This window comes from Panthera pardus, unplaced genomic scaffold (assembly GCF_024362965.1).
Source record: "Panthera pardus isolate Hobbes unplaced genomic scaffold, ASM2436296v1 HiC_scaffold_7, whole genome shotgun sequence".
Taxonomy (NCBI): Eukaryota; Metazoa; Chordata; class Mammalia; order Carnivora; family Felidae; genus Panthera; species Panthera pardus.
This window is the reverse complement of record NW_026527002.1, coordinates 23294585-23321889: the sequence shown is the minus strand read 5'-3', so window position 1 is coordinate 23321889 and position 27305 is coordinate 23294585. Positions and strand designations below refer to the sequence as shown.

Below are 27305 nucleotides of genomic sequence, written 5' to 3'. Positions count from 1 at the left end.
CAACAGATTATCAAAATCACATTTAGTCAATGTGTTTCTATACAGATGCTAAAAATGATGTTTGTTGAAACTTTGGCTACAGAGAAGTTCAGTTGGAAAGTTAACAAAATATAGAACCACATATACACAGTATGATTATGTAAAAATGCATGGAAAAAAACTTATCTGCAATCTATATTTTTTCATAATAAGCAATATAATAAGCACAGTAAGCTTTTATATTGACTATGTAAATAAAAATTTATCCTGGACTAGGTTCTAGCCCTAAATCTGGCATTAGCTAGCCTCAGTATCCTCATCTGGAAAATTTTATCATTCTCTAAGCAACGAATATAATGATCCTTTAGAGGGTGATAATGCAATGAGAAAAAGAGGAAGACAGAAGGGGAGAAAACACTTCTGAAGTAAAGGAGGAAAAGTCTGATTGAAAATGGGCTCACAGCCTCCGCTCCTCACCCCATTGCCCCTCCTTCCTGCCAAAGTCTATTCTGAGCTACCATCAAAACCAAAAACTTCCAAAAATGATTTTTGCAAAGTCTTTGAAAAGTAACACAGAACAATCTGTTTGCAAAAAGCAAGAACTTTTATCTGCCAAATCAATAAAACATGTGTTTCAGCCGAAAGTTATTAATTAGGTCAACAAACTGGATCGCCTGTATCTATTTTCCTTTCGTGTATATTGTTAACACAACAAGCGCCTAGTTGAGCAACTTGTAATGGTGAGTGTCTTGGCCCTACATTCCCTACGTACCACGGCCCGTAAACAAAGTGCAAACTTTATTTAGCTGTTTCAGCTTTTCTGGAAGGGTGCCTGAATTTAACCACAGCAAAGCAAGTAAAAAGGATAGGCCGACTGACAGAGCGAGAGAGGAAGGATGCTGGGGCAGAGAGAGCATGGAGTGTTAAAGAAGGTCTCAGAATTCAGTATCCGCGCCAGACGCCTGGAATCTCTGTGAAAGATCTCAGAATTCAGGACAGCTGAACAACCCCGGGCTGGGAGGGGAATGCAGGGAGGGTTTTGTGGGGAGGGGGAAAAGCACCAACCCTGGGGGTGGGGACGTGATTAGTTTTCAGTAATCGGTGTCTGAAAGGGAGGAAATGAGGCCACCCGATTGCGTGAACAGTTGAGATGCTCTAGCAACTTTTCACAAAAGACAGATGCTGCTTTTTAAAGACCACGATCTTGTTAACATAGAAACCGCACTTCCACTTTGCAATTTTTTTGTCTGTAATCTCCAAGCCCCCACCAGTACCCCCAAACCAGAGGCAGAGACAACCTCTAAAATTACCAAAAATCTTAACATCCAATGTGAGAAACTACAAGTCCCAGGCTGTAGTGCTGCCGTGGAGAGTACCTGCCAGAGTAACTACAAATCCCAGGATGCAGTGCTGCGACGGAACTCCGAGCATCTCTTTCAGAATGACGTCCCTGCGGAAATCAGATCAGGCTCGGCGTTGCATGCTGGGAATCAGAGACTCAGAATCCGATTGGTTGAGATTTGCAAATGACCGCGGTCAGTGGTACTGTAGGAGTAGGGAGGAGGGTGTGCGCACTTCCTGTGCACGGAAGCCGGCAATAGACTGCGTCCCTGCCTTACCAGGTACCGATCTCCCGCGCGTTGTAGAAAGCGTCCATGACCCGGCGGAAGTGATTCCTCCAACTGCCCCGGAACCCACGGCGGCAGGCAGCTGGGGGTGGGGGGGTGGCCCTGGAGTAGGGGCTGTGGCGGTGCGCGGGGACCCGGCGCGGTGGCTGCGGTGGCTTCAGGGCTGACAAGTGAGTCTTGGGCTGGGATGGGAACGGAGCTCCAGATTCGTATGGAGAACGAGGAAGGCTTGTACTGGGCGCGCTCACAGTCCCACTTCCCACCCCTTCCCATTTGGGCGGGGAAGGAACGGAAGCTCTTAACCTCCCCGGGCCTCCTCAGCTCCTGGTTTGGGGGAGGGGAGAAGAGGGCGGCGGGACCTCTCTAGGCGCCTCTCGGTGGGTTTGGAAGAGGGAGAAGGAGGGGCGGTCGCCAGCGTGTCTGGGCCTTCCCCGGGCTGAGCGCGGGGAGGGTGGAGTTAGGAGCATGGCAGCCCTGTCGCTTTCCCTTTTTGCTTTCCCCGGGTGCACTCGGATAAGTCCTTTTCTTGGAGTCCGTCCCCAGTCACAGGAGTGACTCTCACAGTCTTTCACAGTCACCGTCCCCCTCTTTCCAGCTGCAGGACCCCGACAAGTTTACCTTCTGGGCAACTTGTCGGTCGATCTCTACCCGACTTGATAGTTTGAAACTGTCGTGCATCTACCTTCAGTTTTTCTGAAACGTATCTAGTACGGCGGCCGCTGAATGTCTCGTAATTACGGAACTAAAATCTCTTTAGTAATCTGTAGCTGTGGAATTCATGTCATTAGTGCGAGCATTTCTACTTTGCATCACCTTCAGTGTACGGAACAACCGAAATCCTTTAGTTTGAGTTTTAAAATCCTTATATGAAAACTGCCAAATTTGCTTTTTGACCCCCCAAATAGTTGTTTCCTTTAGTGTATGGTAGACTAAGATGATAAATTGCTGATCTTGCTTACATTATAATTCATGATGTTGAAACATCACAGGTGGATTCATTCATTCTAGAGATACAATGGTAAGAAAACAGCTATGATCCCTGTCACCGTGGATATTTATTGCTAATTACCAAGTAAGGATTTGGGGTTCATTATTAGTTTTTAAATGGTCATTCTTTTTTCCCTTAAGTATGAAATGTATTTAGTAACTACGATTTCAAAATATATATACATATTTTTTTAAGTTTATTTCAACTCAGCTGCCGGTTTCATTACATTATGGTAATTGTGTAATGTAATTAGTAGTTAGTAGCCAGAGGTTATAGTCAACCCTATATATCAAGTTGTTTTTTTTTTTTTCTTTTTTATGTTTATTCATCTTTGAGAGGGTGAGTGGAGGAGAGGCAGATAGAGAGGGAGACAGATGATCCGGAGCCGACTCAGCACTGAGAGTGGAGAGCCCAAGGCGGGGCTCAGACTCACCATCTGTGAGATCACGACCTTAGCTGAAGTCAGACACCTAACCGACTGACACATCTACACACCCCTATATATCAAGTTTTTCTTTTTTTCAAGTTTTAAAGTAATATTTGAGTGTACCTTATAAAGTACTTTCTTTGGTATTTTTTCCTTAAATAGGTTTTTCAGTACTATAAAATAATCTAGAAACTCTTTGCATTTACATTGATCTGTCTAAATGCATTTTGGCTCACTTGTAGTAAACTTTTACTGTTCCAGGGACACCTGTGTGGCTCATTTGGTTAAGCATATGACTCTTGATTTAGGCTCAGATGGTGATCTCAGGGTCCTGAAATCGAGCCCTGTGTTGTGCTGGGGATGGAGCCTGCTTAAGATTCTCTCTCTCTGTACCGTACCACCTCCACTCTTGCATGTGTCTCTCTCTCCAAAAAAAAATTTTAAAAAAAAGTTTACTGTTCCATTATTAAATAAGATCAGAAAGGGGCGCCTGGGTGGCTCAGTCGGTTGAGCGTCCAATCTTGCGGTCTGTGAGTTCAAGCCCCGCATCAGGCTCTGTGCTGACAGCTCAGAGCCTGGAGCCTGCTTTCGATTTTGTCTCCCTCTCTCTCTGTCCCTACCCCGCTCGTGCTCTGTCTCTCTCTCTCTCTCTGTCAAAAATAAATAAACATTAAAAAAAAAATTTAAATAAGATCAGAAAAAGCCCATCTAGTCATACCTGAAATTTCAAGCCTTGAAATTAAGAAAACAATATTACCTTTCATTCAAGAAATATTTATCAAAAAAAAAAAAAGAAATATTTATCAAGCATCTGCTATACGCCAGGCCTGCTATAGTCCTGCCCTTATGATGAAGCTTGGGGAAAGCAGAGATACAATAAGTATATGTATAAGGAAATATAGTTTCAAGTGGTGATAGATGTGAAGAGATTATATCAAGATTAGAGTTAGGGTAAACTAGGTGACCAGGGTAAGGGTTTCGAATTTGATAGGGGAGTCAGCAAGGAAGATCTGCCTGAGGAGTTGATAGTTTTGCTTGGACAACCTAAATGATGAGGAAAATCTGAGGGAAGAGCTTTTAAGATAGCAGTAACTGCAAAATGCAAAGACCTTAAGAGGGGAATGAACTTGACCTATTACAATACAGAGAAGGCCAGTATAGCTGGAGCATAGTGAGGCAAGAATGATGGAAGATGAAAATCAGAATAGTAAAGATTAAATAAGATGCAACTTTATAGTCCTTTTTCTGTTTGTGATGAGAGGCCATTAGAGGATTTTGTGCAGGGGAGTAACATCTGACTTAGGCTTTCGATAACTAGTTACTGGGTGGCAAATAGACCAAGTTGGAGGAAAGTGGGGAAACCAGCTCCTAAGGAGGCTTGTAGTAGTCCAACTGAGATATGGTACCTTGAACTAGAGATGTGGTGTGGAAGTTAGTAGAAATGGTCTGATTTGGAATATCATTTGAAGACAGAGCCAGGTGGGTCTTGCCTTCACCCTAGGACAGAACAAAATTTGAGGAGTCAACAGTTTTGCTGAGCATCTGTGTGACCAGTAGTGCCATTTACTCAGATGAGGAAGACAAGAGGGTACACTGGTTTCTGAGGAATAAACTTGGAATTTTGTAAAGGAATAAGTCAGGAGTTTGATAATTATTGTACAGCTCAGAATGTGTGCAAGTAGGCAAGTTGGATATGTACAACTATTGCGTGGGGGCAGAGTCATATTTTATAGGTAATATTTTTAAACCTGTGGACCAGAGGACATCAAGTGGAGAGTGTTAATGGAGAAGAGGGCAGATGACTGGGAGTACTCTGGTCAGAAGAGGAGCAAACAGTGATAGAAGCAGAAAAGGCAGGAGGATGTGGCATCTCTAACATTGAGGGAAGAAACTGTTTCGGGAAGGAGGTAGTAGCCAACTGTAAAACCCTGCTAAGAGATGACAACTAGAGAAGTAAAGTAATTGAAATGTGATGAGCTCTTTGAGTGGATTAGTGGGCCAAAAGTCTGATCAGAGTAGGTTAAGGAGATGTGGATGGTAGTAATGATGTTACAGCATTTTGATGTGTATAGGAATAATAGGAATTTGGTAGGACTAATAGAACAAAGTCCTTGGAGAGGTGTGCTTACATGGAAGGGTTGGCCTTAGATAAGAAGGATTTTTTTTTAATGTTTATTTTTGAGAGAGACAGACAGAGAATGTACACAAGTGAGGGAGGGGCCAGAGACAGAGAGGAAGACAGAATCCAAGCAGGCTCCAGGCTCTGAGCTGTCAGAGCAGATCCCTACACAGGGCTTGAACTCACAGACCCTGAGATCATGACCTGAGCCAAAGTGGGACACTTAGCCAACTGAGCCACCCAGGTGCCCCTATTTATTTTTGAGAGCAAGATAGAGAGCCAGTGGGGGAGGGGCAGAGAGAGAGGGAGACAGAATCCTGAGCATGCTATACCCTGTCAACACAGAGCCCTATGTGGGGCTTGAACCCATGAACCATGAGATCATGACCTGCGCTGAACCAAGAGTCGGATGCTCAACCAACTGAGCCACCCAGGTGCCCCAGGAAGAATGGTTTTTCAGCTTTTGAAACAGGAGGGTAGACAGAAGAGATGGTATATACATGCAAGTAGAATGAAGGTAGAAAGACAAGGTAATTGAAGTGATATCTTTCTGTTTTCTTGATAAAATAAGTAAACTTGTCAGGGCAGCAAGGAGAAGGTGTTGGAGGTTTAGGAGAAGCTAGGATTTTTTTTCAGAGTAGAAAAGCCAGTTTACTACCAGGATCACTACAATGCCAGGTGCCTATTTAAAGTGTGTGGTCACAAATTTAAAGTTGAGGTCAAAATGGTTGTCTTTTTTCCAGCCACATCCATCTCTTGGTTGAGGCTTGAGCTAGGCAGAGAATTGGGTTTGCCCGGGATTGGGATGTGGGTGGGCATATACATCAGAGGGGAGGGCAGGGACTTAAGGTATAAAGACTGTGAGATGTGCATGGTGCCAATCCTGATGAATTCAGTGGGATTAAGCAAGGTCAGAACTTGTTTTCTATTTGTTTTTTATATTTGTTTTTGGCCCATTATTCTAAGGGTTCTTTTAAATTAATTTCTAATATGTAGAATCTGTAATTAGAGAGTATATAGTGGGAATATTTGCTCAAACCTTTTTAAACCAAAACAAAGGAGTTTGGAGATCATTGTCTAAGAGGGAGTTTAGGTAGTTTACAAGAGTGAGGAAGACAGACTCCGTCGAAGCACGTAGCGCTCTGGAGTCCTTAAGTGCTCTGGTGTATGACCGCAACAACTCTGTTGAATAAAGATGGGAAATTGGAGTTACAGGCGTTTGTAGAGGGATGAAGAATTTCAGATGGGTATAGTCATGAAATAGTGGCTCTGGAAGGGACTTTTAGACACAGTTTAGCCCATTGTGTTTGGGAGATAAACAAGTATTATCACTTTAATTTATCAGCGTCTCAAGATAGAAATTTGGAGAGCAGAAATTTAGATGTGGACTTCCAGTGACACTTCTACTTTGTATGAAGGCCTTTCCCACCTCTCTCCTGATTTGGCTTATACTGTTTACTTTGCTTGGATTTCCTTCCAGTTCTGCTTGGTAAAAATACCTCCTTACATTGAGACCCAGATCAAAACCTACTTTCCTTTTGTGGCCATTCACTTAAGAGATTCATAGTCCAAGATTTACTTCTTTAGGACTTCCAAAGTCCTACTCCTTCTCTATTAGCATCTGCAAATCTAGAGAATTTGGATTAGTTTTATTATCAGCATCAGTATCTTTTGAAAGGTTAATGAGACAAAACCATTCTGGATTGATATCTTTACAATGAAAGATACCTAAATTTAAGAAAAATAAATATATTTAAAAAAAAATCTTACTCTAACCTTATTTTAATTGAGATTAATTGACATACCCTGAAATAGTGTACCATTTAATTTTCCAGAAAGTTGCCTCATGTTCCTTCAGAAGCAACCACTGATCTATCACCATAATTCATTTTGCCTGTTCTAGAATTTCATATAAATGGAATAATGCAGTATGTACTTTTTTGTTTTTCCATTCAGTATAATATTTTTAGTATTCACCTATGTCTTGTGTACCAGTAGATCATCCCTTGTTGTTACGAATGGTATTCCTCTGTACACATATATCACGGCTTATGTGTCATCAGAATAGTTTCTCATTTGTTTTGAATAAAGCTGCTCTAGACACTTCCATAAAACATTTTTTTCTTTTTTCTTTTTTAATGTTTATTTATTTTTGAGAGAGCGCATGTGCATACACGAGCAGGGGAGGGGTAGAGAGGGAGGGGGACAGAGGATCCTAAGCAGGCTCTACACTGTCAGCCCAGTGCTGGGCGCAAACTCACAAACCACGAGATCATGACCTGACCCCAAGTCAGACGCTTAACCGACTGAGCCATCCAGGCGCTCTGTACAAGATTATTTTGTGGGCAAGTTATTTCTTGGATGAATACTTAGAAATCAAGTGTGAGGATTTAGGAAAGACTTGTTTATCAGTTTGCCACTTGTAAATTAGTAAGCTATAACTTACCAAAACATAAGTAACTGAGAACCATCATTCACAGTGATCTGAAGTCCACTTAACATCACTGTAATGATTGCTGTGGTCTGCATCACCCTATGTAATATTTCTGATTGGTCATTTGGGGTGAGTCTAAAATAGAGTTCTTAAATATCAGAAGGATCTCTTCTAATCTAGATTCCTAAAGGCCCATAGTTCACAACAGGCAGAACATAGGGCAGACATTTGTGAGGGTTTGTTTCTAGAAATGAAGCCCTGCTGATGGAATATTATAATGCAGTTGATTACTGAGTATTATTAGGTGAGTTATTATTTTAATAGTAAAAACTTGACCATTTAGGACAACAATTAGGCTGTGACTAATTGTTAACTATCAGAAATAGATTGAAAATTGAGGTCAGTGCTTTTACTTTAAATGACCTAATAGATTCCCTTAGTAAAGGCAAAGAACTACCCTCTTTGAGCTAGTGTTAGTGTGTGTAGACAGCCATGAGAACAAAACTTGTTCTTCAACTCAGGGATGTTTGGAAGCACATTTTAACCCCAGGAGATTTGAGGACATTATCAAACACAACATTTTCAGATAACTGAATTCGTTCCAGGAAACATAAAATTCTAGAAATCGTGTACAGAAATATATGTTTCATACACTTGCATTTATAATTAACAATTTGTGGTAGTCAGTGCAAAATTGTGAGACTGGCGTTTTGGTTATCATAATTTCATAAAATGTGGCTGTGACCTATGTCCTTGAAGTCTTTAAAATAAAAATTATTTTAAGAACCAAGAATTCTGGGGCGCCTGGGTGGTTCAGTTGGTTGGGCGTCTGACTTCGACTCAGGTCACGATCTCGCGGTCTGTGAGTTCGGGCCCCGCGTCGGGCTCTGGGCTGACGGCTCAGAGCCTGGAGCTGCTTCGGATTCTGTGTCCCCCTCTCTCTGACCCTCCCCATTCATGCTCTGTCTCTCTCTCTCTCTCAAAAATAAATAAACGTTAAAAAAAATTAAAAAAAAAAAAAAAGAACCAAGAATTCATATTGACTAAATTTTATTGTGAAAGATGGAATACCATCTCCTTCCTTTGTCACCCCCTCCCCTCAGTGTAGCCCAAAATGTTTCAATAAACTTAAATAGAATAGTTTTCACGATGCTTGTCTAAAAGTTCTGTAAGTTTATTCAATGCCAACATCATGGGAAAACATAAAAGTAATCGATCTTGGTCAAAAGAATTGTACCTTTGAATAACCTTATTCTGTCAGAAAGCTCAGAATAGTAATATCTGTGTCTGTGGCCAGATACACTATTGTATGAAGTTTCACCCTGTTAACATTACATAATTACCATTGTGTTGGATACCTGGGTCATAAAGAGAGAATCTTGCCTTGTGGAAACTTACAGTTAGTAAGCAAGACAAAATGTATCTAAAAAGACACACTTTGAAGCATTTGCATCTAATAGTAAAGAAAACTATAAATTCCACAATGGAGGAAAAATGGAAGAGGAGTAGTACTATTTGCTAAAAGTATTAGGAGAGTCTATGCAAGAATTAGATACAGGAGCATTGTTATAAGTTAAATAGGCCAGAATGAGAAATTCTAACTCCTCTTGAGAGACATACATCCAGTGACACTATAAGCACATTCGGGCAGGATATTTTGATGTGTTATTACAAATTGGAATTGCCTTCTAACTTCTGTCAATTTGTATTACTTTGTTTTCCAAATTAATCATATTTTTACATATAGTTAGGAACTAATCATCAGGCTGACCATTGTTCCCTTATGAGCTGTTTGGTTCTATACGTTTATTTGTTTCTTTTTAAAAAATCAAATGTAGGGGGGCGCCTGGGTGGCTTGGTCGGTTAAGCGTCCGACTTCGGCTCAGGTCACGATCTCGCGGTCCGTGGGTTCGAGCCCCGCGTCGGGCTCTGTGTCGACAGCTCAGAGCCTGGAGCCTGTTTCAGATTCTGTGTCTCCCTCTCTCTGTGACCCTCCCCCGTTCATGCTCTGTCTCTCTCTGTCTCAAAAATAAATAAACGTTAAAAAAAAAAAAATCAAATTTAGGGCACCTGGGTGGCTCAGTTGGTTAAGCTTAGTTGGTGACTCTTGATTTTGGCTCGGGTCATGATCTCACACTTCATGTTTTAAGCCCCCTGGTCTGGCTCTGCACTGACAGGGCTCACCCTGCTTGGGATTCTCTTTCTCCCTCTCTGCCCTTCCCTGCTCACACACCAGCAGGGGAGGGGCACAGAGAGAGGGAGACACAGAACTGGAAGCAGGCTCCAGGCTCTAAGCTGTCAGCACAGAGCCCCACCTGGAGCTCAGACCCACAATCTGTGAGATCATGACCTGAGCCAAAGTGGGACGCTTAACTGACTGAGCCACCCAGGCACTCCTCAAAATAAACTTTAAAAACAAATTTAAACCATAGTTTTCTTTTAAAAAAGTTACAGTTTCCTAGTTATTTACACTTTGAACATGTATTTTTGTGCATTTTATTTATTCTGCAGAAAACATAATTAATAGGCAGGAAGCCACTTGTTTTACATAAATGGCACCAAACTATACCTATCATTCTAATCTGCTTTTTAAAAAATTAATCTTGGGGCGCCTGGGTGGCTCAGTCGGTTGAGCATCCGACTTCGGCTCAGGTCATGATCTCACGGTCCGTGAGTTCGAGCCCCGCGAGTTCGAGCCCCGCGTCGGGCTCTGTGCTGACAGCTCAGAGCCTGGAGTCCGTTTCTGTGTCTCCACAGAAGACATTCTGTGTCTCCCTCTCTCTCTGCCCCTCCCCTGTTCATGCTCTGTCTCTCTCTGTCTCAAAAATAAATAAACGTTAAAAAAAAAAAAAAATTTTTTTTTTTTAAATAAAAAATCTTGGTGGTATTTCATACATACATAGATTTAATTTATTCCCTTTCACTGCCCATAATAACTATCAATAATTGTAGATATACTATTTTTATTTAGGTCATTCCCTAATTGGGAACTTTTCAGCGGTTTTTTCAATGTTTCATTTGTGCATGTATTATAGTCAATATTCTTCTCCTTGCCTTTGTGCACAAGCTAGTGTTTCTCTAAAATAGATACCAAGAAGGAGAATTATTGCTAGCCTCCTGATGATTATGCTGCTGCCTTCCAAAAACTGTTGTGCTATATATTTAGTATTATCCTCTTCCTCTTCTGCACCACTTGATTCTTAGCACATTTTAGTGTTTTAGTTTGGGTGTTTGGTGATTACTGTTGGGATCAAACATTTTTTTTGTACAGGTCTGTGAGCTATTTTTATTTTTTTCTTCTGTTATTTTTCCAGAGTTCAGTGAGTTTTATTATATTTGTTTCTTTAATCTGTAGCATATTTTTTATGAATGGTATCAGTTAGATGTCTAACCTTATTACTTTTTCCAAGTAAATACTGAATGTAAAGAGACATACAAAAAATAGACTTGTAGCTGTTGCTGTCATCTACTTAATAACCTAAGTCAATCAGTTAAAAAACTATTAGTACTAATAAGAGAGTTCTGCATAGGTGATGGGATACAAATCAACTTTTAATGGATTTAAAAGCTTTTCTTTAAAACACCAGCAATAACCTTTCAGAAAGTATAATAGGAAAACAGACAGAATTCATAATAAAAACTATAAAGTATCTAAAAGTCCACCTAAAAAGAAATGTGTATTGATAAAATGGGACTTGCCTGGCCACTTAGAACATGTTTATCACACTGACTGTAATGAAAACAGTAGATATCTTAGGTATAAACAGGTTAGTGAGATAGAATATAGTCTAGAAATTCCTTTAATAGTAAATGATTGCAGTAACATTTCAAAATTGAAGGATGGGCTAGCTGTTCAAAGGTCTTTTCAATGTTCAGTAATACTAGATTCAAAACTGATTGCTTTGTGGGTGCTAGGCTCATCTAGAATTTCTGTTGGTTCCCCAAAAATAAAAACTATAAAAGAATAATGTTTATATATAACACTAAAAGCACAATATATCTGAGGACTTTTTGTTCATACTGTGTCTTTTGCCTAGAAATATTTTCAACCTACTGCTCAACCACGTGTGTTTACCTACCTAATTCTTATTTCCAGAACTCAGCTCAGTTATGGAATAGACACTCAAGTGTTTACCCTGAGAATGTTGTAAACCCAAACTTAGACTTATGTAGGCAATTTGTAGGTTACATCCCAATTTAATCACACTTTAAATATTTTTAACTTCTACCTAAGAATTAGGATTTACTCAACTCTTAGTGTTAATGTACTGTGGATTTTTTTGTTGTTGTTGTTAGTGATGGGGAGTTTCTCTTCCCCCACCCACCCATCTTTAACCCTTGAATAAATGGTGAAATTGATTTACTATATTAAGAAGTCTATAGAGAAGCTGTTGCTACACAAAGGGCTTCTAAAATGTGACTGCATGGTTGCATAGCTACTGCTAGTTAAGTAAACATCCTAGATGTTTGGCTCTGGAGATTTTCCAGATAGAAAGTTGGCACTTGAAGTTCTTGCTCTAGCTTTTCTATCATTTTTTTCCTTTTTTGTTTTCTTAGAACGATTACAAAGCAGTATGAACAGAATACAGCAATAATGACCAATGAATTTTTATCTGCTATTATTATCATAAAGTGGCAGAGTACTGCTTTTAGTGCTTACACTTTCGATAAGTATCTAAGGATTTCTATCAGCAGCTCTTACCTAGCAGCAGTGGAAAACAAGTTTTAATGGGAGCCAGAATTTTTTACCATAGCAGCATGGAATAATGGAAAGGAGTGCAGGCCTTAAAGCAGACCTACCTAGGTTTAAATCCTCTTGCTGCCACTTGAGCTGTAGAAGCTTTAAGCAAGTAGCAGCCTCTTAGTGTTTCTTCATCTCTAAAATGATAATAATAATACCCTTGTGGAAGTGTTGTTTTAAAATAATGTATGTAAAGCATGTAGTGCAATGTTTACCACTTATCAGGCCCTCAACTTGTTGGTAATAATATGACATTGCCCCTGTTGCCCTTATCTCGTATTAGAAATGGTACTTACATATCCATGCTTAGCATTCTAGACTAACAAATAGATTTGATTCCTACTCTTACTCTGTCATTACTGGAACAAATCATTCAACTCCCTTATTACATCAGTGATGTTACTATTTTTTAAAATGAGGAATTACATAGGTTATCTCCAAGTTTCTTTCCTACTATAAAATGTTATGGTTCATTTTCTTGGCCCTTCCCTTAAGGCTAGATAAAATACTGGTCAGGAATTTCTTAGCGAACAGGATGTTTTCCCATTAATAACATAAAAATACTGGTATAAATGAAATCTTGAAGAAATGATATAAAAATAAAAAGTTACTCAAAGCATGAACCCTTTTCCTTTAGCATTCATCTTTGTAAAATTTAGGATTTGTCAGGATATTAAAGATTTTCTACAACTTCACTGTTAAACTTTAGAACTTCCATAGACTGCAGAAAAGATGCCACAGTGAAATGTATTATAAATGTGCACAATTACATAAGAGGAGGGCAAGCTTTATCTTTTTCATTTTTCTGAAGGCTACTTCATGTCCTTGGATTTATCATGTTATCATTGGTTTAGCAAATACGTGCTTTAGTGTCTGCTAGTATCTAGTAGATACAAGTATACAAAGATGATTAAGGTCAACGATCTCCTTCAAGTTCAATTCAACTCCTAAGGAACAACATCTGTATTTTTAAACTGTTGTCAGAATAGCTACCTTAAAGGGAAGGAAAAAAACAAATCTGTATTTATACAGACCACTATTCTGAAGGTGATCATCTTTTCCTCCCATGTTCAGAAACTTGATACTGTTCCGTTTATGGTGGCTGGGAAACTCCTGCATAGCAGAGAGAGAGTTTTTAAACTTGTAATACCAAGGATATATTAAATAGTAATGGGCGAAAACATGTTATTCCAGCATTAATCTTAAAATAGCATTGTTATATTTTCAGGAAACTACTAAAGTTCCTGTGGAAGTAAAGTAGAATTTCATAAGAACATAATGGGTAAGTTACATAAAAGTCATTTTTTATTGCAACTAGTAGAAGCTGGTCTTCTCAAAGATAGGCCTTTGACATTGGTGAATGCAATCAGAATAGACTGAAATTAGTTGTTTAAATCTACAGCATCTGCTTACTGCAGGCAAACCTCAGAGATATTGTGGGTTTGGTTCCAGACCACAGCAATGAAGCTAGTCAAATGAGATCTTTGGTTTCCCAGTGCTTGTAAAAGTTATGTTTATACTATACTGTGGTCTGTTAAGTGTGCAATAACATTATGTATAAAAAACAAAACACAACATAATACCTGCTAAAAACAAGGTATGCCTGTACATATTTTTGAAAGGCAGATAAGTAATGTTTTTGTGCCAAATATATTTGTGATCGCTAGTAAGAAATAGCACCTTAAGAAATTAGAAACTTTCCCAACAAGCATATAAAATGCTTTACCTTGCAAAAAAAAACACAAGAATTACAAATTTAAATAATTAATAATTGTTTTTATTTTTGTTCTAAGGGATTGATAACACCTGCTAAATATCTGTATGCTTGAGTAGTCTATAATTTAAAAGTTACTTGCATCTTTATGAATGTCCCTGCTTTGTATTATGAAAAGTTGTGAGTCATACACTACATAGCCTTCAGTGATTGTTAATGTTTGGCCACATTTGCTTTCTCTGTGTGTGTGTGTGTGTGTGTATGTGTATGTATGTATTTATATATCCACATACACATGCTTGCTTTTTTCTGTACCATTTATTTAGTTGTGCAGTATCACTTCACACCAAATACTTGAGTAGGCATCTCCTAATTCATTGCATATTCAGAATTTTCTCAGTTATTTCAGTAGTGTTCTTTGCAGCAGGTACATTATAGACATAGCTCATTTTATTGTGCTTCACTTTATTGCACTTCACAGATACTGCAGTTTTTTGGTTTTGTTTTTTGTTTTTTGTTTTTGTTTTTGTTTTTACAAACTGAGTTTATAGCAGCCCTGTGTGGAGCAAGTCTATTGGTGCCATTTTTCCAACAGCAGTTGCCCATTTCATGTCTCTGTCACATTTTGGTAATCTCACAATATTTCACTTTTTCGTTATTATTATTGTATTTGTTACGGTGATCTGTGATCAGTGATCTTTGATGCTACTGTTGTAATTGTTTTGAGATACTATGAACCATGCTCACATAAGACAGGGAACTTAATCGATACATGTTGTGTGTGTTCTGACTGCTGCACCGACTAGCTATTCCCTCATCTCTCTCTCTCTCCTCAGACCTCCCTATTCCCTGAGACACAAAATATTGAAATTAGGCCAGTTATTAACCCTACAATGACTTCTGAGTGTTCAAGTGAAAGGAAGACTTGCACATCTCTCACTTTCAGTCAAAAGCAAGAGATGATTAAGCTTAGTGAGGAAAGCATGTCGAAAGCTGAGACAGGCTGAAAGCTAGGCCTCTTGCAACAGTTAGCCAAGTTGCAAATGCAAAAGAAAAGTTCTTGAAGGAAATTGAAAGTGCTACTCCGGTGAACACACAAATAATAAAGCGAAACATCCTTATTGTTGATGGAGAAAGTTTGAGTGGTCTGGATAGAAGATCAGACCACCCACAACAGTCCCTTAAGGCAAGGCCTAATCCAGAGCAAGGCCCTGACTCTTCAATTCTGTGAAGGCTGAGAGAGGGGAGGAAGCTATAAAAGAAAAGTCTGAAGCTAGCAGAAGCTGGCTCATGAGTTTTAAGGAAAGCTGTCTCTATAACATAAAACTGTAAAGGTGAAGCAGCAAGTGCTGATGTAGAAGCTGCAGCATGTTATCCAGAAGATCCAACGAAGGTAATTAATGAGGGTGGCTACACTAAACAACAGATTTTCAGTGGAGATGTAACACTTTGTATTGGAAGAAGATGCCATCTAGGACTGTTGTAGAGAGAAGTCAATGCCTGGCTTCAAAGGACAAGCTGACTCTCTTGTCAGGGGCTAATGCTGCTGGTGACTTTTAAGTTGAAGTCAGTGTTCACTGATCATTCTGAAAATCCTAGAGCCCTTGAGAATCATGCTGAATCTACTCTGCCTGTGCTCTACAAATGGAACAACAAAGCCTGGATGACAGCACATCTGTTTACAACATGGCTTACTGAATATTTTAAGCCTACTCTTCAGACCTCCTGTTCAGGGAAAAAAGATTCCTTTCAAAATACTACTACTTACTGACTGACAACGTACTTGATCACCCAAGAGTTCTTATGGAGACGTGCAACAAGATTAATGTTGTTTTCATGCCAGCAAACATAGCATCCATTCTGCAGCCCATGGATCAAGGAGTAACTTTGACTTTCAAGTCTTGTTACTTAAATACATAGCTGCCATAGATAGTGATTCTCGTGATGCATCTGGGCAAAGTTAACTGAAAACCTTCTGGAAAAGGTTCACCATTCTAGATGCCATTCAGAGCACGTGTGATTCATGGAAAGAGGTCAAAATACAAACACTAACAGGAGTGTATAAAAAGTGGATTCCAACCCTAATGGATGACTTTGAAGGGTACAAGACTTCAGTGGCGGAAGTAACTGCAGATGTTCGGTAGAAATAACAAGAACTTGAATTAGAAATGGAGCCTGAGGATGTGACTGAATTGCTACAATTTCAAGATAAAACTTTAACAGATGAGGAGTTGCATCTTATGGATGAGCAAAGAAAGTAGTTTCTTGAGATGGAATCTACTCCTGGTAAAGATACTGTGACAGTTGTTGAAATGACAAGAAAGAATTTAGAGTATTACATAAACTCAGTTGATAAAGCAGTGGCAGGGTTTGAGAAGATTGATTCCAATTTTGAGAGAAGTTCTCCTGGGGTCAGATGCTGTCAAATAGCATCACGTACTACAGAGAAATCGTTCCTGAAAGGAAGAGTTGATCAATGCTGCAAATTTCATTGTCTGATTTTATATAATTGCCACAGCCACCCCAGCCTTCAGCATCCACCACCCTGCTCAGTCAGTGACCATCAACATCAAGGCATGAACCTCCACCAGCAAAAAGATTACTACTCACTGAAAGCTCAGACAATGGTTAGCATTTTTTTTAGCAATAAAGTATTTTTAATTAAGATATATACATTTTTTTTTACATATAATGCTATTGCATACGATGGTATACTGTAAACAAACTTTTATATTCACCGGGAAACCAGAAAATTGATTTGACTCACTTTTGCGTTGCTTTTTCGTGGTGGTGTAGAACTGAACCCACAGTTATCTCTGAGGTATGCCTGTGTTTTATATCCAGTCAGGGATCACGTATTGCATTAATTTGTCTCTTTAATCTCATCTAAACAGTTCCCTCCTTTTGGGGGTGTGAGGAGTGAGGTCTTTGATGACCATTTAAAATTTAGATTTGTCTGAGTTGTTTACTCCTGATTAGATTCAGATTAAACATTTTGGACAGACGAACATTAATGATTTTTTAATTTATTAATCCTAATTGGAAGGATTTTTAAATTAACTACTAGTGAATAAATAAATGGATGTTTATAGCTTGAATACTCCAGTTTTATCCTCTGTACTCTTTTTCTTGGGCTTCGTAAGTTTTTAGAATAAGCCTTAAGATATTTTCTTTCAGATATTGGTAACCATAAAAATAATTCTGTCAGTACAATACTGTGAGAATTCTAGATGTTAGAAAGATCTTATGGGGATATACAAAAATGCATACTCCCAGAAAAGTTATATTGAGCTAGCTACTGTGGCAGAAGCTGTGGTGGCAATGAGGATAGCTGGCAGTGGAGTAACATCTACGTGCTCTGTGTCCTCACCTCCACTTGGAATTTTCAAAGACTGGTATTTGTCTATATTCATTACTTCAATCGTGCAATAATTTAAACTCAGCAGTAAAATGTTTGGATTATTAATACGGACCAAGAGCAAGATGCTGAGTAAAAGGAAGCCCTAACTTTTAGAATTAGGAGCTTATCAGGGAAGTTGAATTCACATGACATATAAACATTCATTCATAAACACACAATGTGTCATGTTTTTAAGATGAGTATTTCAGGTGATTTAAAGTTTTACTGTTTGCTTATTTTATTTGAGCCTTTAAATTTGAATGTGTTACTGTGTTCACAAAAAAATTGTTAATACTTCTTTGAAAAATACTAGTAAATTTTCATCTAAAATAATATTCTTAAATGTAGTTTATTCTGACATTGGAAAATGTTTAGAGAATGATAAAACAAGGAATTAAAAAAACCTAAAATCTTGGTAGATCTTACCATCCAGAAATGTTTTGGGTCTGAGTTATTCAAAAATTAACCTTGGTAAACCTGTTTATTTTAATTTTGTGATTCAAAAATCATTTTACTACTTACTTTAGATGGAGAAGAGAAAACCTACGGCGGCTGTGAAGGCCCCGATGCCATGTATGTCAAATTGATATCTTCGGATGGTCATGAATTTATTGTAAAAAGAGAACACGCACTAACATCCGGAACAATAAAAGCCATGTTGAGTGGCCCAGGTAGGTACATTTCTTTATTTTCTGTTAATAAATCTTTACTTTCAGTAAGTTCTTAACTTGAATTAAGCGATTCATAACATTAAAGGAAAGAGACAGTAACTTTTCTAACATTATTTCATGATTGTGTTGCATTGGAAAAATTGGTTCCTGCCATTTCCTGTTTTCAGTTATTTACCCTAATAGGAAGGATCATTTCCCTACATTAGTTTCCATGTTTAATTTCTTCACCACAGTAGGACTCTGATGGTGATGTGTGCTCCTAACTACGTATAAAGTTTATGTTTAGAAATTTACCCCTTCCCAAATATCTATTCTTACCATTTTCTTTTTTTTTTCCCTTGAGAGGTTTTTGGTTTGTTGTTTTTTTTTCTTTTTTACCTTAAAATTTTTCTTGAGGATTTGAATTTCTGGAGCACACAATAATTCTGTGTTCAGCTTTTGGAGGAAACACCAAACTTTATACAGTGGCTGCACCATGTTATATTCCTACCATCATTGTATGAATATTCAAGTTTCTCCACATTTTCACTGACACTTATTTTCCCTTTTTTTTTTGATTCTAGCCATTCTAATGGGTATCAAGTGGTTTCTCATTATAGTTTGGATTAACTCTTCCGTAGGGACTAATGGTGTTGAACATCTCTTCTTGTGTTTGCTATACAGTTGTATATCGTCTTTGGAGAAATGTCTATTCAAATCTGTTGCACATTTTTCAATTCAGTTGTGTGTCTTTTTGTTAGTGAGTTGTAAGCGTTTTTTTTATAAATTCTGTGGACAGTAGACCCGTATCAGCTACGATACGCAAATATTTTCTTACAACAGTTGTGATTTTTTTTTAATGTTTATTTTTTTTTGAGAGAGAGAGAGAGACAGAGCACGAGCAGGGAGAGGAGTGGGGCAGAGAGAAAGGGAGACACAGAATCTGAAGCAGGCTCCAGGTTCCAAGCTGTTGGCACAGAGCCCAACATGGGGCTCGAGCTTGTGAACCACAAGATCATGACTGGAACCAAAGTTGGACACTTAACCGACTGAGCTACCCAGGTGCCCCATAACAGTTCTGATTTTACCTCTTACAGTTAGGTCTTTGATTTTCACTTAATTTTTGTATATGATGTGAGGTAATGATCCAATTTCATTCTTTCTTATATGGGCATCCTAGTACCATTTGTTGAAGAGACTGTTCTTTCCCTCATTTAATGGTCTTGGCACCCTTGTTGAAAATCAGTTGACCATAGCCACATGGGTTTATGTATGGGCTTTCAACTCTCCCCCATTGATCTTTTTTTTTTTTTTTTTTTTTTTAAAGTAATCTCTACACCCAACGTGGGGCTTGAACTCACAACCCTGAGATCAAGAGTCACATGCTCTACCCGCTGAACCGGGGCGGGGGGCGGGGGGTGGCATTGCATTGATCTGTCCTTATGCTAATACACAGTATTTTGATTACTATAGCTTTGTAGTAAGTTATGAAATGAGGAAGTGTTTTATTTTTTCAAGATTATTTTGGCTATTTGAGGTCACTTGTTTTGGGTCTTCTTAGATTTGCTTTAAATTCTAGTTAATACACAGTGTAATATTAGTTTCAGATGAACAATATAGTGATTCACCACTTTCCTACAATACCCAGTGCTCATCACAAGTGCACTTCTTAATCCCTATCACCTATTTAACCAATCCCCCCACTCACCTCCCTTCTTGTAACCATCATTTTGTTCTCTATAGTTAAGAGTCTGTTTCTTGGTTTGCCTCTTTCTCTTTTTTTTCCCCTTTGCTCATTTGTTTTGTTTCCTAAATTCCACGAGTGAAATCATACAGTATTTGTCTTTCTCAGACTTAATTCATATAACGTATTACTCTAGCTCCATCCAAGTTGTTGCAAATGGCAAGATTTCATTCATTTCTTTCTTCTTTCATTCATTGGTAATATTCCAGTGTGTGTGTGTGTGTGTGTGTGTGTGTGTGTGCGTGTACGTGCGTGTACGTACGTACACACACCACATCTCCTTTATCCATTCATCATTTGACGGACACTTGAGCTGTTTCCATAATTCGGCTGTTGTAGATTATGCAGCCGTAAATATTGGGGTGCATGTATCCCTTTGAGTTAGTATTTTTGTATTCTTTGGGTAAAAACTTAGCAGTGCAATTGCTGGATCATAGGGTAGTTCTATTTTTACGTTTTTGGGGAACTCCATACCGTTTTCCAGAGTGGCTTCGCCAGTTTGCATTTGTACCAACAGTGCACGAGGGTTCCCCTTTGTCCATCCTTGCCAGCTACCTGTTTCTGGTGTTGTTGACTTGGGCTATTCTGACAGGTGTGAGGTGATACCTCATTGTAGTTTTGATTTGCATTTCCCTGATGATGAGTGATGTTGAGCATCTTTTCATGTGTCTGTTGGCCATCTCTATGTCTTCTTTGGGAAAATGTTATTCATGTCTTCTGCCCATTTTTAATTACATTATTCAGTTTTTGAGTGTTGAGTTTTATAAGTTCTTTATATATTGTGGATACTATCAGATATGTCATTTGCAAATATCTTCTCCCATTCCATAGGTTGCCTTTTAGTTTTTTTTTTTTTAATTTGTTTTTTAACATTTATTTATTTTTGAGACAGAGAGAGACAGAGCATGAACAGGGGAGGGGCAGAGAGAGAGGGAGACACAGAATCTGAAACAGGCTCCGAGCTGTCAGCACAGAGCCCGATGCGGGGCTCGAACTCACGGACCGTGAGATCATGACCTGAGCCGAAGTCGGATGCTTAACTGACCAAGCCACCCAGGCGCCCCTCAGTTTTCTTGATTGTTTCTATTTAAGGTCACTTGTAATTCCTTTTCCATATTTTTTACTGTGAAATTTTTATTTATTTAACTTTTTTTTTTTTTTTTTAAGCGAGAGAGAGACAGAGGACGCAGAGAGGGATAGAGAATCCCAAGCAGGCATTGCACTGTCAGTGCAGAGCCAATGTGGGGCTTGAACTCACAAGCCGTGAGATTGTGACCTGAGCCAAAACCAAGAGTCAGATGTTTAACCGACTGAGCCACCCAGGCATCCCTACTGTAAAACATACAGAGAGATTAGTATAATACACTTGCATGTACTCATCTCCAGCTTCAATTTTATCAATATTTTGCCAATTTCATTTCATCTATTTTCCTCACTTTTTTTTTTTTTTAAACGTTTATTTATTTTGAGAGCGCGAGCTAGGGAAGGGCAGAGAGACAGAATCCCAAGCCGGCTCTACCCTGCCCGTGCAGAGCCCGACGTAGGGCTCGAACTCCTGAACTCTGAAATCGTGACCTGAGCTGAAATCAAAGGCCGGACGCTAAACTCACTGAGCCACCCAGTCACCCCTATCATCCTCACTTTTTTAAAGAGTATTTCAAGCAAATATATCCTGCCAGTGTCATTTCACTTGCAAAATCTGTGATAGTCCCCCCTGCACTCTCCCTTTTTTTGCAGACCATGAACTTTTTGGAGAACCAAGTTATTTGTAAAATGTTCACATCTGGATTAGACTTAATGTTTCATTTTGTAAGCTTATAAATTAGAACTCTAGAGGCTTGATTAGAATCCAGCTCATTTTTCTAGGCAAGAATACTTTATAGGCAGTACTACTGTATTTCTGTTGTATCAATATTTTAGCAATGTCAGGATAGCTTAGTAGGTTACAGGGCTAGTAAGCTGATTCATCTCTGAACAGTTCTGCAGTTAGATTTTCATATGATGCTTTTAGCATTCATTGTGATTACTGCTGAGATTTACTTCATTTGGAATTACAAAACAGTGACTTTCTAATTCTTATCATTTCTTGTGCATTTATTAGAATTCTCCTATGAAGAAATATTTGGTTACCCTGAAATATACTTTGTATAGCAAAAATAAGTGCTTGATTTTTTTATGTTTACATATAATTTTTGAGTAATGAAATTATTCTTCAGCATCCTCCAGTAGCAAAGAGTGTTTGGGGTTTTTTTGTTTTTTTGTGTTTCATTTTCTTGTGACTTTTTATTATTTAAGGTTTTTTTAATCTAGTGTAGTCCTCACTGATGCTCAAATTGCCCCCATTTGCTCCATTTTTATTCAGAAGGAGCCACATCAGGTTGGCTTCTGTGTCCTTTTGACCTGGCTCTGGTAATTTGGGATAGCTGTACTACTTTCTATAATGACAAGATTTCCTAGGCTCATTTGGTATATAATTCTCCAGTCTGGAAAAGAGCCATTTTTCCAAAGAGCCATTTTCTCCTAATGGAAAATGGGGTTTAAGGACCCCAATCTGGTTGTTAGCAGTACTCCTTGCTCGTGGGATGAATTAAGTTTAGACTTTTCTACTGGATAGAGCTAGGATTTACTTTAGAAAAATAAAATCATGGGTGCCAACAAATTTTAACTAAAAATTAAGATTAAAGGATGTTTGTTTTTTGTAAGTGTGGTCTCCTTTAATATATCTGCAGCCCCGAACTAATGTTTGCATAAAAAAGAATGAGGTACTGATACTTGCACCTTCAGAATATGCTAAGTGAAAGGAGTCAGATACAAAAGGTCGCATGTTGTAGGATTCCATTTATATCCAAAATAGATAAGTCCATAGAGACAGAAAGATTGGTTTTTGCCAGAGGCTGAGGGTTGGGAAAATGGGGAATAACTGCTTAAAGGGTTTAGGATTTTATTTTGGGATACTGAAAATGTTTTGGAACTAGATAGCAGTGGTGGTTGCACAACATTGTGTATGTACACTGAATCGTATGCTCTAAAGTGGTTAATTTCATGTTATACGAATTTCACCTCAAAAAAAAAAAAACCCTAATGTTTGTCTAGTATCAAAGGCTTAATAAGTGTCTATTGGTAGTATTTCGTACGTATATTCAAGAAAGAGAATTTTAGTCATTGACAAACCAAAATTGACCTCATTGCTGTGAGTTACTCATTCAATCCTGCTCTTTTCTTCCCACCCCACCCCTAAGCAACAATTATTAGAAAACTTTTAAAATACTACTACATTCTCAGAAAGTACATTTTTCTACTTTTTGTATTCAGTACTCGTGCTAGACTGCTAAGAAACTATTCTATCCCTATAGTAAATGCTAAATGCTATAACCTTTATATAGCTAAAGAAATTTTGAGAGATCATTAAAAACAGTTCATAAAGTGTTACTAAAACAAAGAAAAGTAACTTATGAGGAGATCTCATGAACATAATCACACTTTTAAAAACTAAAGGGGGAAACAAACATTTATTATTTATTTTTATATGGCAATTCACTATGGCACAGGGCTCCTGATGATACATAAAGACTTGATTCCCTAAACTGAATCTTCGAAAAGATTGTCTCTTTTTTTTTAAATTTTTTTTTTAATGTTTACTTATTTTTGACAGAGAGAGAGACAGAGCATGAGCGGGGGAGGGGCAGAGAGAGAGAGGGAGACACAATCTGAAGCAGGCTCCAAGCTCTGAGCTGTCAGCACAGAGCCCGACAGAGGGCTCGAACTCACAAACCGCGAGATCATGACCTGAGCCAAAGTCGGATGCTTAACCGACTGAGCCACCCAGGCGCCCCAAGATTGTCTTTTTTTATATACTATTCGCCTTTACTTAATCATGCCACCATGATTCTTAGGAGAAGCTAAAATTTCCGAAGTCCTTGAAAGAAAATTAGAATTTCAAAATTAGTCTTGATGAATCTCAAATACTATCTTAATAAAGATTTCTTTTTTATATTTATACTCAGAAATCAGAATAAATTATTTCATGTGATGCTAGTTGGGTTTATTCTTCTCACGTTGTATTAGTTTGCTAGGGCTCCTGTAACAAAGTACCATTGACTGTGTTATTTAAACAATAGAAATTTATTTTCTCATAATTCTGAAGGTTAGCAATTTGAGATCAAGGTATTGGTAGAGTTAGTTTCTTCTGAGGCCTCTCTCTTCGCCTTGTAGATGGCTGTCTTCTCTGTGTCTTCACATTGTCTTCCCTCTGTGTGCATCTTTGATCTATAACTTCCTATTCTTATAACAATACCAGTCATTAGATTAGGGCCCACCCTGATAATCCTGTTTGGCCTTAATTATCTCTTTAAAAATACTTCCTGCACAGAAAAAATAAAAAAAGAGGAAAAAAGGATCCTATCTCCAAATATAGTCACAGAAGTACTGAGGGTTAGAACTTCCCAACATGGGAATTGTGGAGGAACACAGTTCAGCCCATAACAAACATACTTCTTTTCTTTTACAGGTCAGTTTGCTGAGAACGAAACTAATGAAGTCAATTTTAGAGAGATCCCTTCACATGTGCTATCAAAAGTATGCATGTATTTTACCTACAAGGTTCGCTACACTAACAGCTCCACGGAGATTCCTGAATTCCCAATTGCACCTGAAATTGCACTGGAACTGCTGATGGCTGCGAACTTCCTAGATTGTTAAATAAAATAAATTATAATAAACTGTTAACTTTTTTCAGTATTTAATACCTGTAGTTCAGTTAGTAATTTTTTCATATATAGCATGTTGCCTGTGTGCAGTTGAACTTTAAAGTTCATTGCAAAGCAGATTATCTTCTGTTCTTTTGCATAGCAATCAGAGTTGAAATTTGTTTGCTACATCAACAAATTGAGGACATTTTCACAAATTGAGAAATAAACAAATATGCCAATTCGTAGGTGGTTTTGCCTTATCCTTTGGATGTGATTTTTAAAATTAGAGCAGTGGTGATATAGTAGAACTGAAATTTAAGCATAAATGAACACATTCTACAGGTAAATAATGGGGCTACGTATTTTTGTGTTTTTAGTGTTTTTTTTTAAAAAAAAAAAAAAACAAAAACCTGATCTTGTAGCCGTTGTTAGCATTACTAGAGTTATGCAAATAATTGCATTATAAACATGTTTATAACTTAGCCAAAACATTGATTTTTATAACTGTCAAAGACATAAGAGTTGAAATTTCTTATGTGTCTTTTGATAAACTGCAGTATTGTTTAAGTGTATCTTGTCTTTTTGTTTATTGCTGCAATTTAAGAACTTTATTTAAAAGCAGTTTTGGAAGATTACTAGGCACAGCTTTTGAAGCAATCACTTTTTGAACTGGTAGCCACATGGTCAACAAGTAAACTACATGATTGATTACATGTGCATTGTGCATTTTGGCCAATCCAAAGTACTGTACCTGCATTGACTATAAAGCTTCCTTTGCAATATTCTTACATAGTCCCTTGTTGTGACTGCACTTCTGATTATTTAAATATGTTTTAAAAGACTCATTATGGACTTTAATCGGCTCTTAAAAGCTAGACTTTTCAGAACTATTCTAGTCTTCCTCCAACAAGCTGAAATGTTATAAAAGATTAAAAACATGGAGAGATGCAGTGCAAATCTTATCATGTACTTTGATATAGTATATGAATTATCTTCTATTAATTAAAATATGTCCCAATAAGTATGATGCCCATAATCTGTGGGTCTTCTACTGAAATCAGATTTACAAAGAGGTCATTCAGCTTTTATACTAAACAGAAAAACTATGACAGAGCACCTCTGCTTAGGCATGAGAAAAGAAGTACTGGAGTGGGTTTATTATTATCTCTATCTTAGTGGTAAGACAAAACTATCATTATAGGAGATATATATTTAAGCCTTCAGCTTAGTTCTTTAAGACTGATTTAATATGGACCAGTTTTTCTGGAACCTACAAAAAACATAACCAAGATCTGTAAGTAATTTTTCCTCATAGAAGACCTAACATTGTACTTTCCAGCTTACTGAAAGCAATTAAATGTGTTAATTGCATATATTTTAGTAACTTCTCAAGACATACTGGTACATATTTTAGTATAGAAGACTATCAAGTACAAGAATTATATTCTATCTACTTGCTGACAAATAATGTCAAAAACCTAAATGATGATTCTAAAGGTCAAAGTGACAACTAGAATAAAGTTTAACTTTGACCAGTTTTAGTAGGTTACTTTATGTGTTAGATCCAGAAGTAACCTTAAGTTTAAGATATTGAAGTAGAACTGAAAGATTAGGAAAAACTGTATATCTTGCGGCAAATGATACTTGCATGTTAATAAAGGCTCTTGACTGAAAGGTTTGATGAACACTTGGTGTTTGATCTTTTTAACTTTAATTTTCTCTTTTTTCTGAGAATTCATGAAACCACTTGCTTCAGGACATTTGCCATATGATTGAATAGCAGGAATTTTTATTTGGTTAAATCAAAGAGATTCTTTTACATAGCATTGAAATCTTAACAGTTTTCTGAGACTTGATAATTAGTTTACCTTTCAAATGGGCAAATCTCAATTTTTTTCCTGCACGTAAAATATTACCACAAAATCCTGTTTTATTCAGTCAATACTTCATTTTTGTACTAAGATGATTTTATGCTTTTTAGGTTGCTTATCTTTCATGCAATTATTGACAAATGACAGTCTCCTTACTTTTGAAATCTTGTTGATACTGAGAAATGCAGTTTACTGTAAGCAGTAAATTCACCTCATGTTAGTAGAACTACATTTAGAGACATCTTGCTACATATGGAGTGGTCATCTTAGTGTGAGCCATATTGCTAAATTTATCGACTCTTCAAAAATAGTGCAAATATTCTGAGAAATAACACAAATGTTTTTGATCCAAACCTACTGAATAAAGGTAAGTGGCCAGGCTGGTTTAGGAAGAAAGTATATAACTAAAGGAATTAGAGTACCTTTCTCAAGTAGCCAGTAATCTGGTTCAGGTAGTATGGCATGTCACAAAACTAAGTATAAGAATGTAGCAGCATCCAGATGCCTAGGTGACTTAGTTGAGTATCCAACTCTCCATTTCGGCTCAGGTCATGATGTCATGGTTTGTGGGATCGACCCCATATCAGGCTTCATTGCTGGCAGTGTAGAGTATGCTTGAGATTTGGGATTCTCTCTCTCCCTTTCTCTGCCCCTCCCCTGCTCGCTCTCTCTCAAAATAAATAAAAACTTTAAAAAAATGTAGCAGCATCAAAGCTGTAATTCAAAGGGATTTCACAAATTTGCTTTCTTATAACGCAACACATCATCTCTTGTTCAAAGTAGACGGGGTTTAAGCATTGTGTTTCCAACATTTTAGGGTTTTTTTCCAACATCATATTGAAAGGCAATTTTTCTGTTCTGGGCAAGAATAAACTGATGAGGTACCATACCATCCTTAAACACTGAAGGTACTCTGATGAAA

General features: G+C 37.9%; 1 protein-coding gene across 3 annotated transcripts; it reads left to right on the top strand.

The window, feature by feature from the left end:
• The first annotated feature begins 1508 nt into the window (after positions 1-1508).
• ELOC (elongin C) lies at positions 1509-26197 on the top strand. Of its 3 annotated transcripts, none has more exons than XM_019453298.2 (4): positions 1509-1601; positions 13545-13598; positions 17958-18101; positions 24332-26197. In XM_019453298.2, exons 2-4 carry the CDS (start codon positions 13595-13597, stop codon positions 24520-24522), a joined length of 339 nt encoding a protein of 112 aa, XP_019308843.1. In that variant the 5' UTR covers positions 1509-1601; positions 13545-13594; the 3' UTR covers positions 24523-26197. The 3 variants fall into 3 exon arrangements, with proteins under 3 accessions (XP_019308843.1, XP_019308842.1, XP_019308844.1); XM_019453297.2 differs by lacking the exon at positions 1509-1601 and adding an exon at positions 1669-1777; XM_019453299.2 differs by lacking the exons at positions 1509-1601; positions 13545-13598 and adding an exon at positions 15315-16657.
• The last annotated feature ends 1108 nt before the right edge of the window (positions 26198-27305 follow it).

Excerpts from the sequence above, each read along its gene's own strand:
- ELOC (XM_019453298.2), top strand. Across the intron at positions 18,102-24,331 it reads AGCCATGTTGAGTGGCCCAG|GTCAGTTTGCTGAGAACGAA; the intron begins GTAGGTACATTT and ends TTTCTTTTACAG.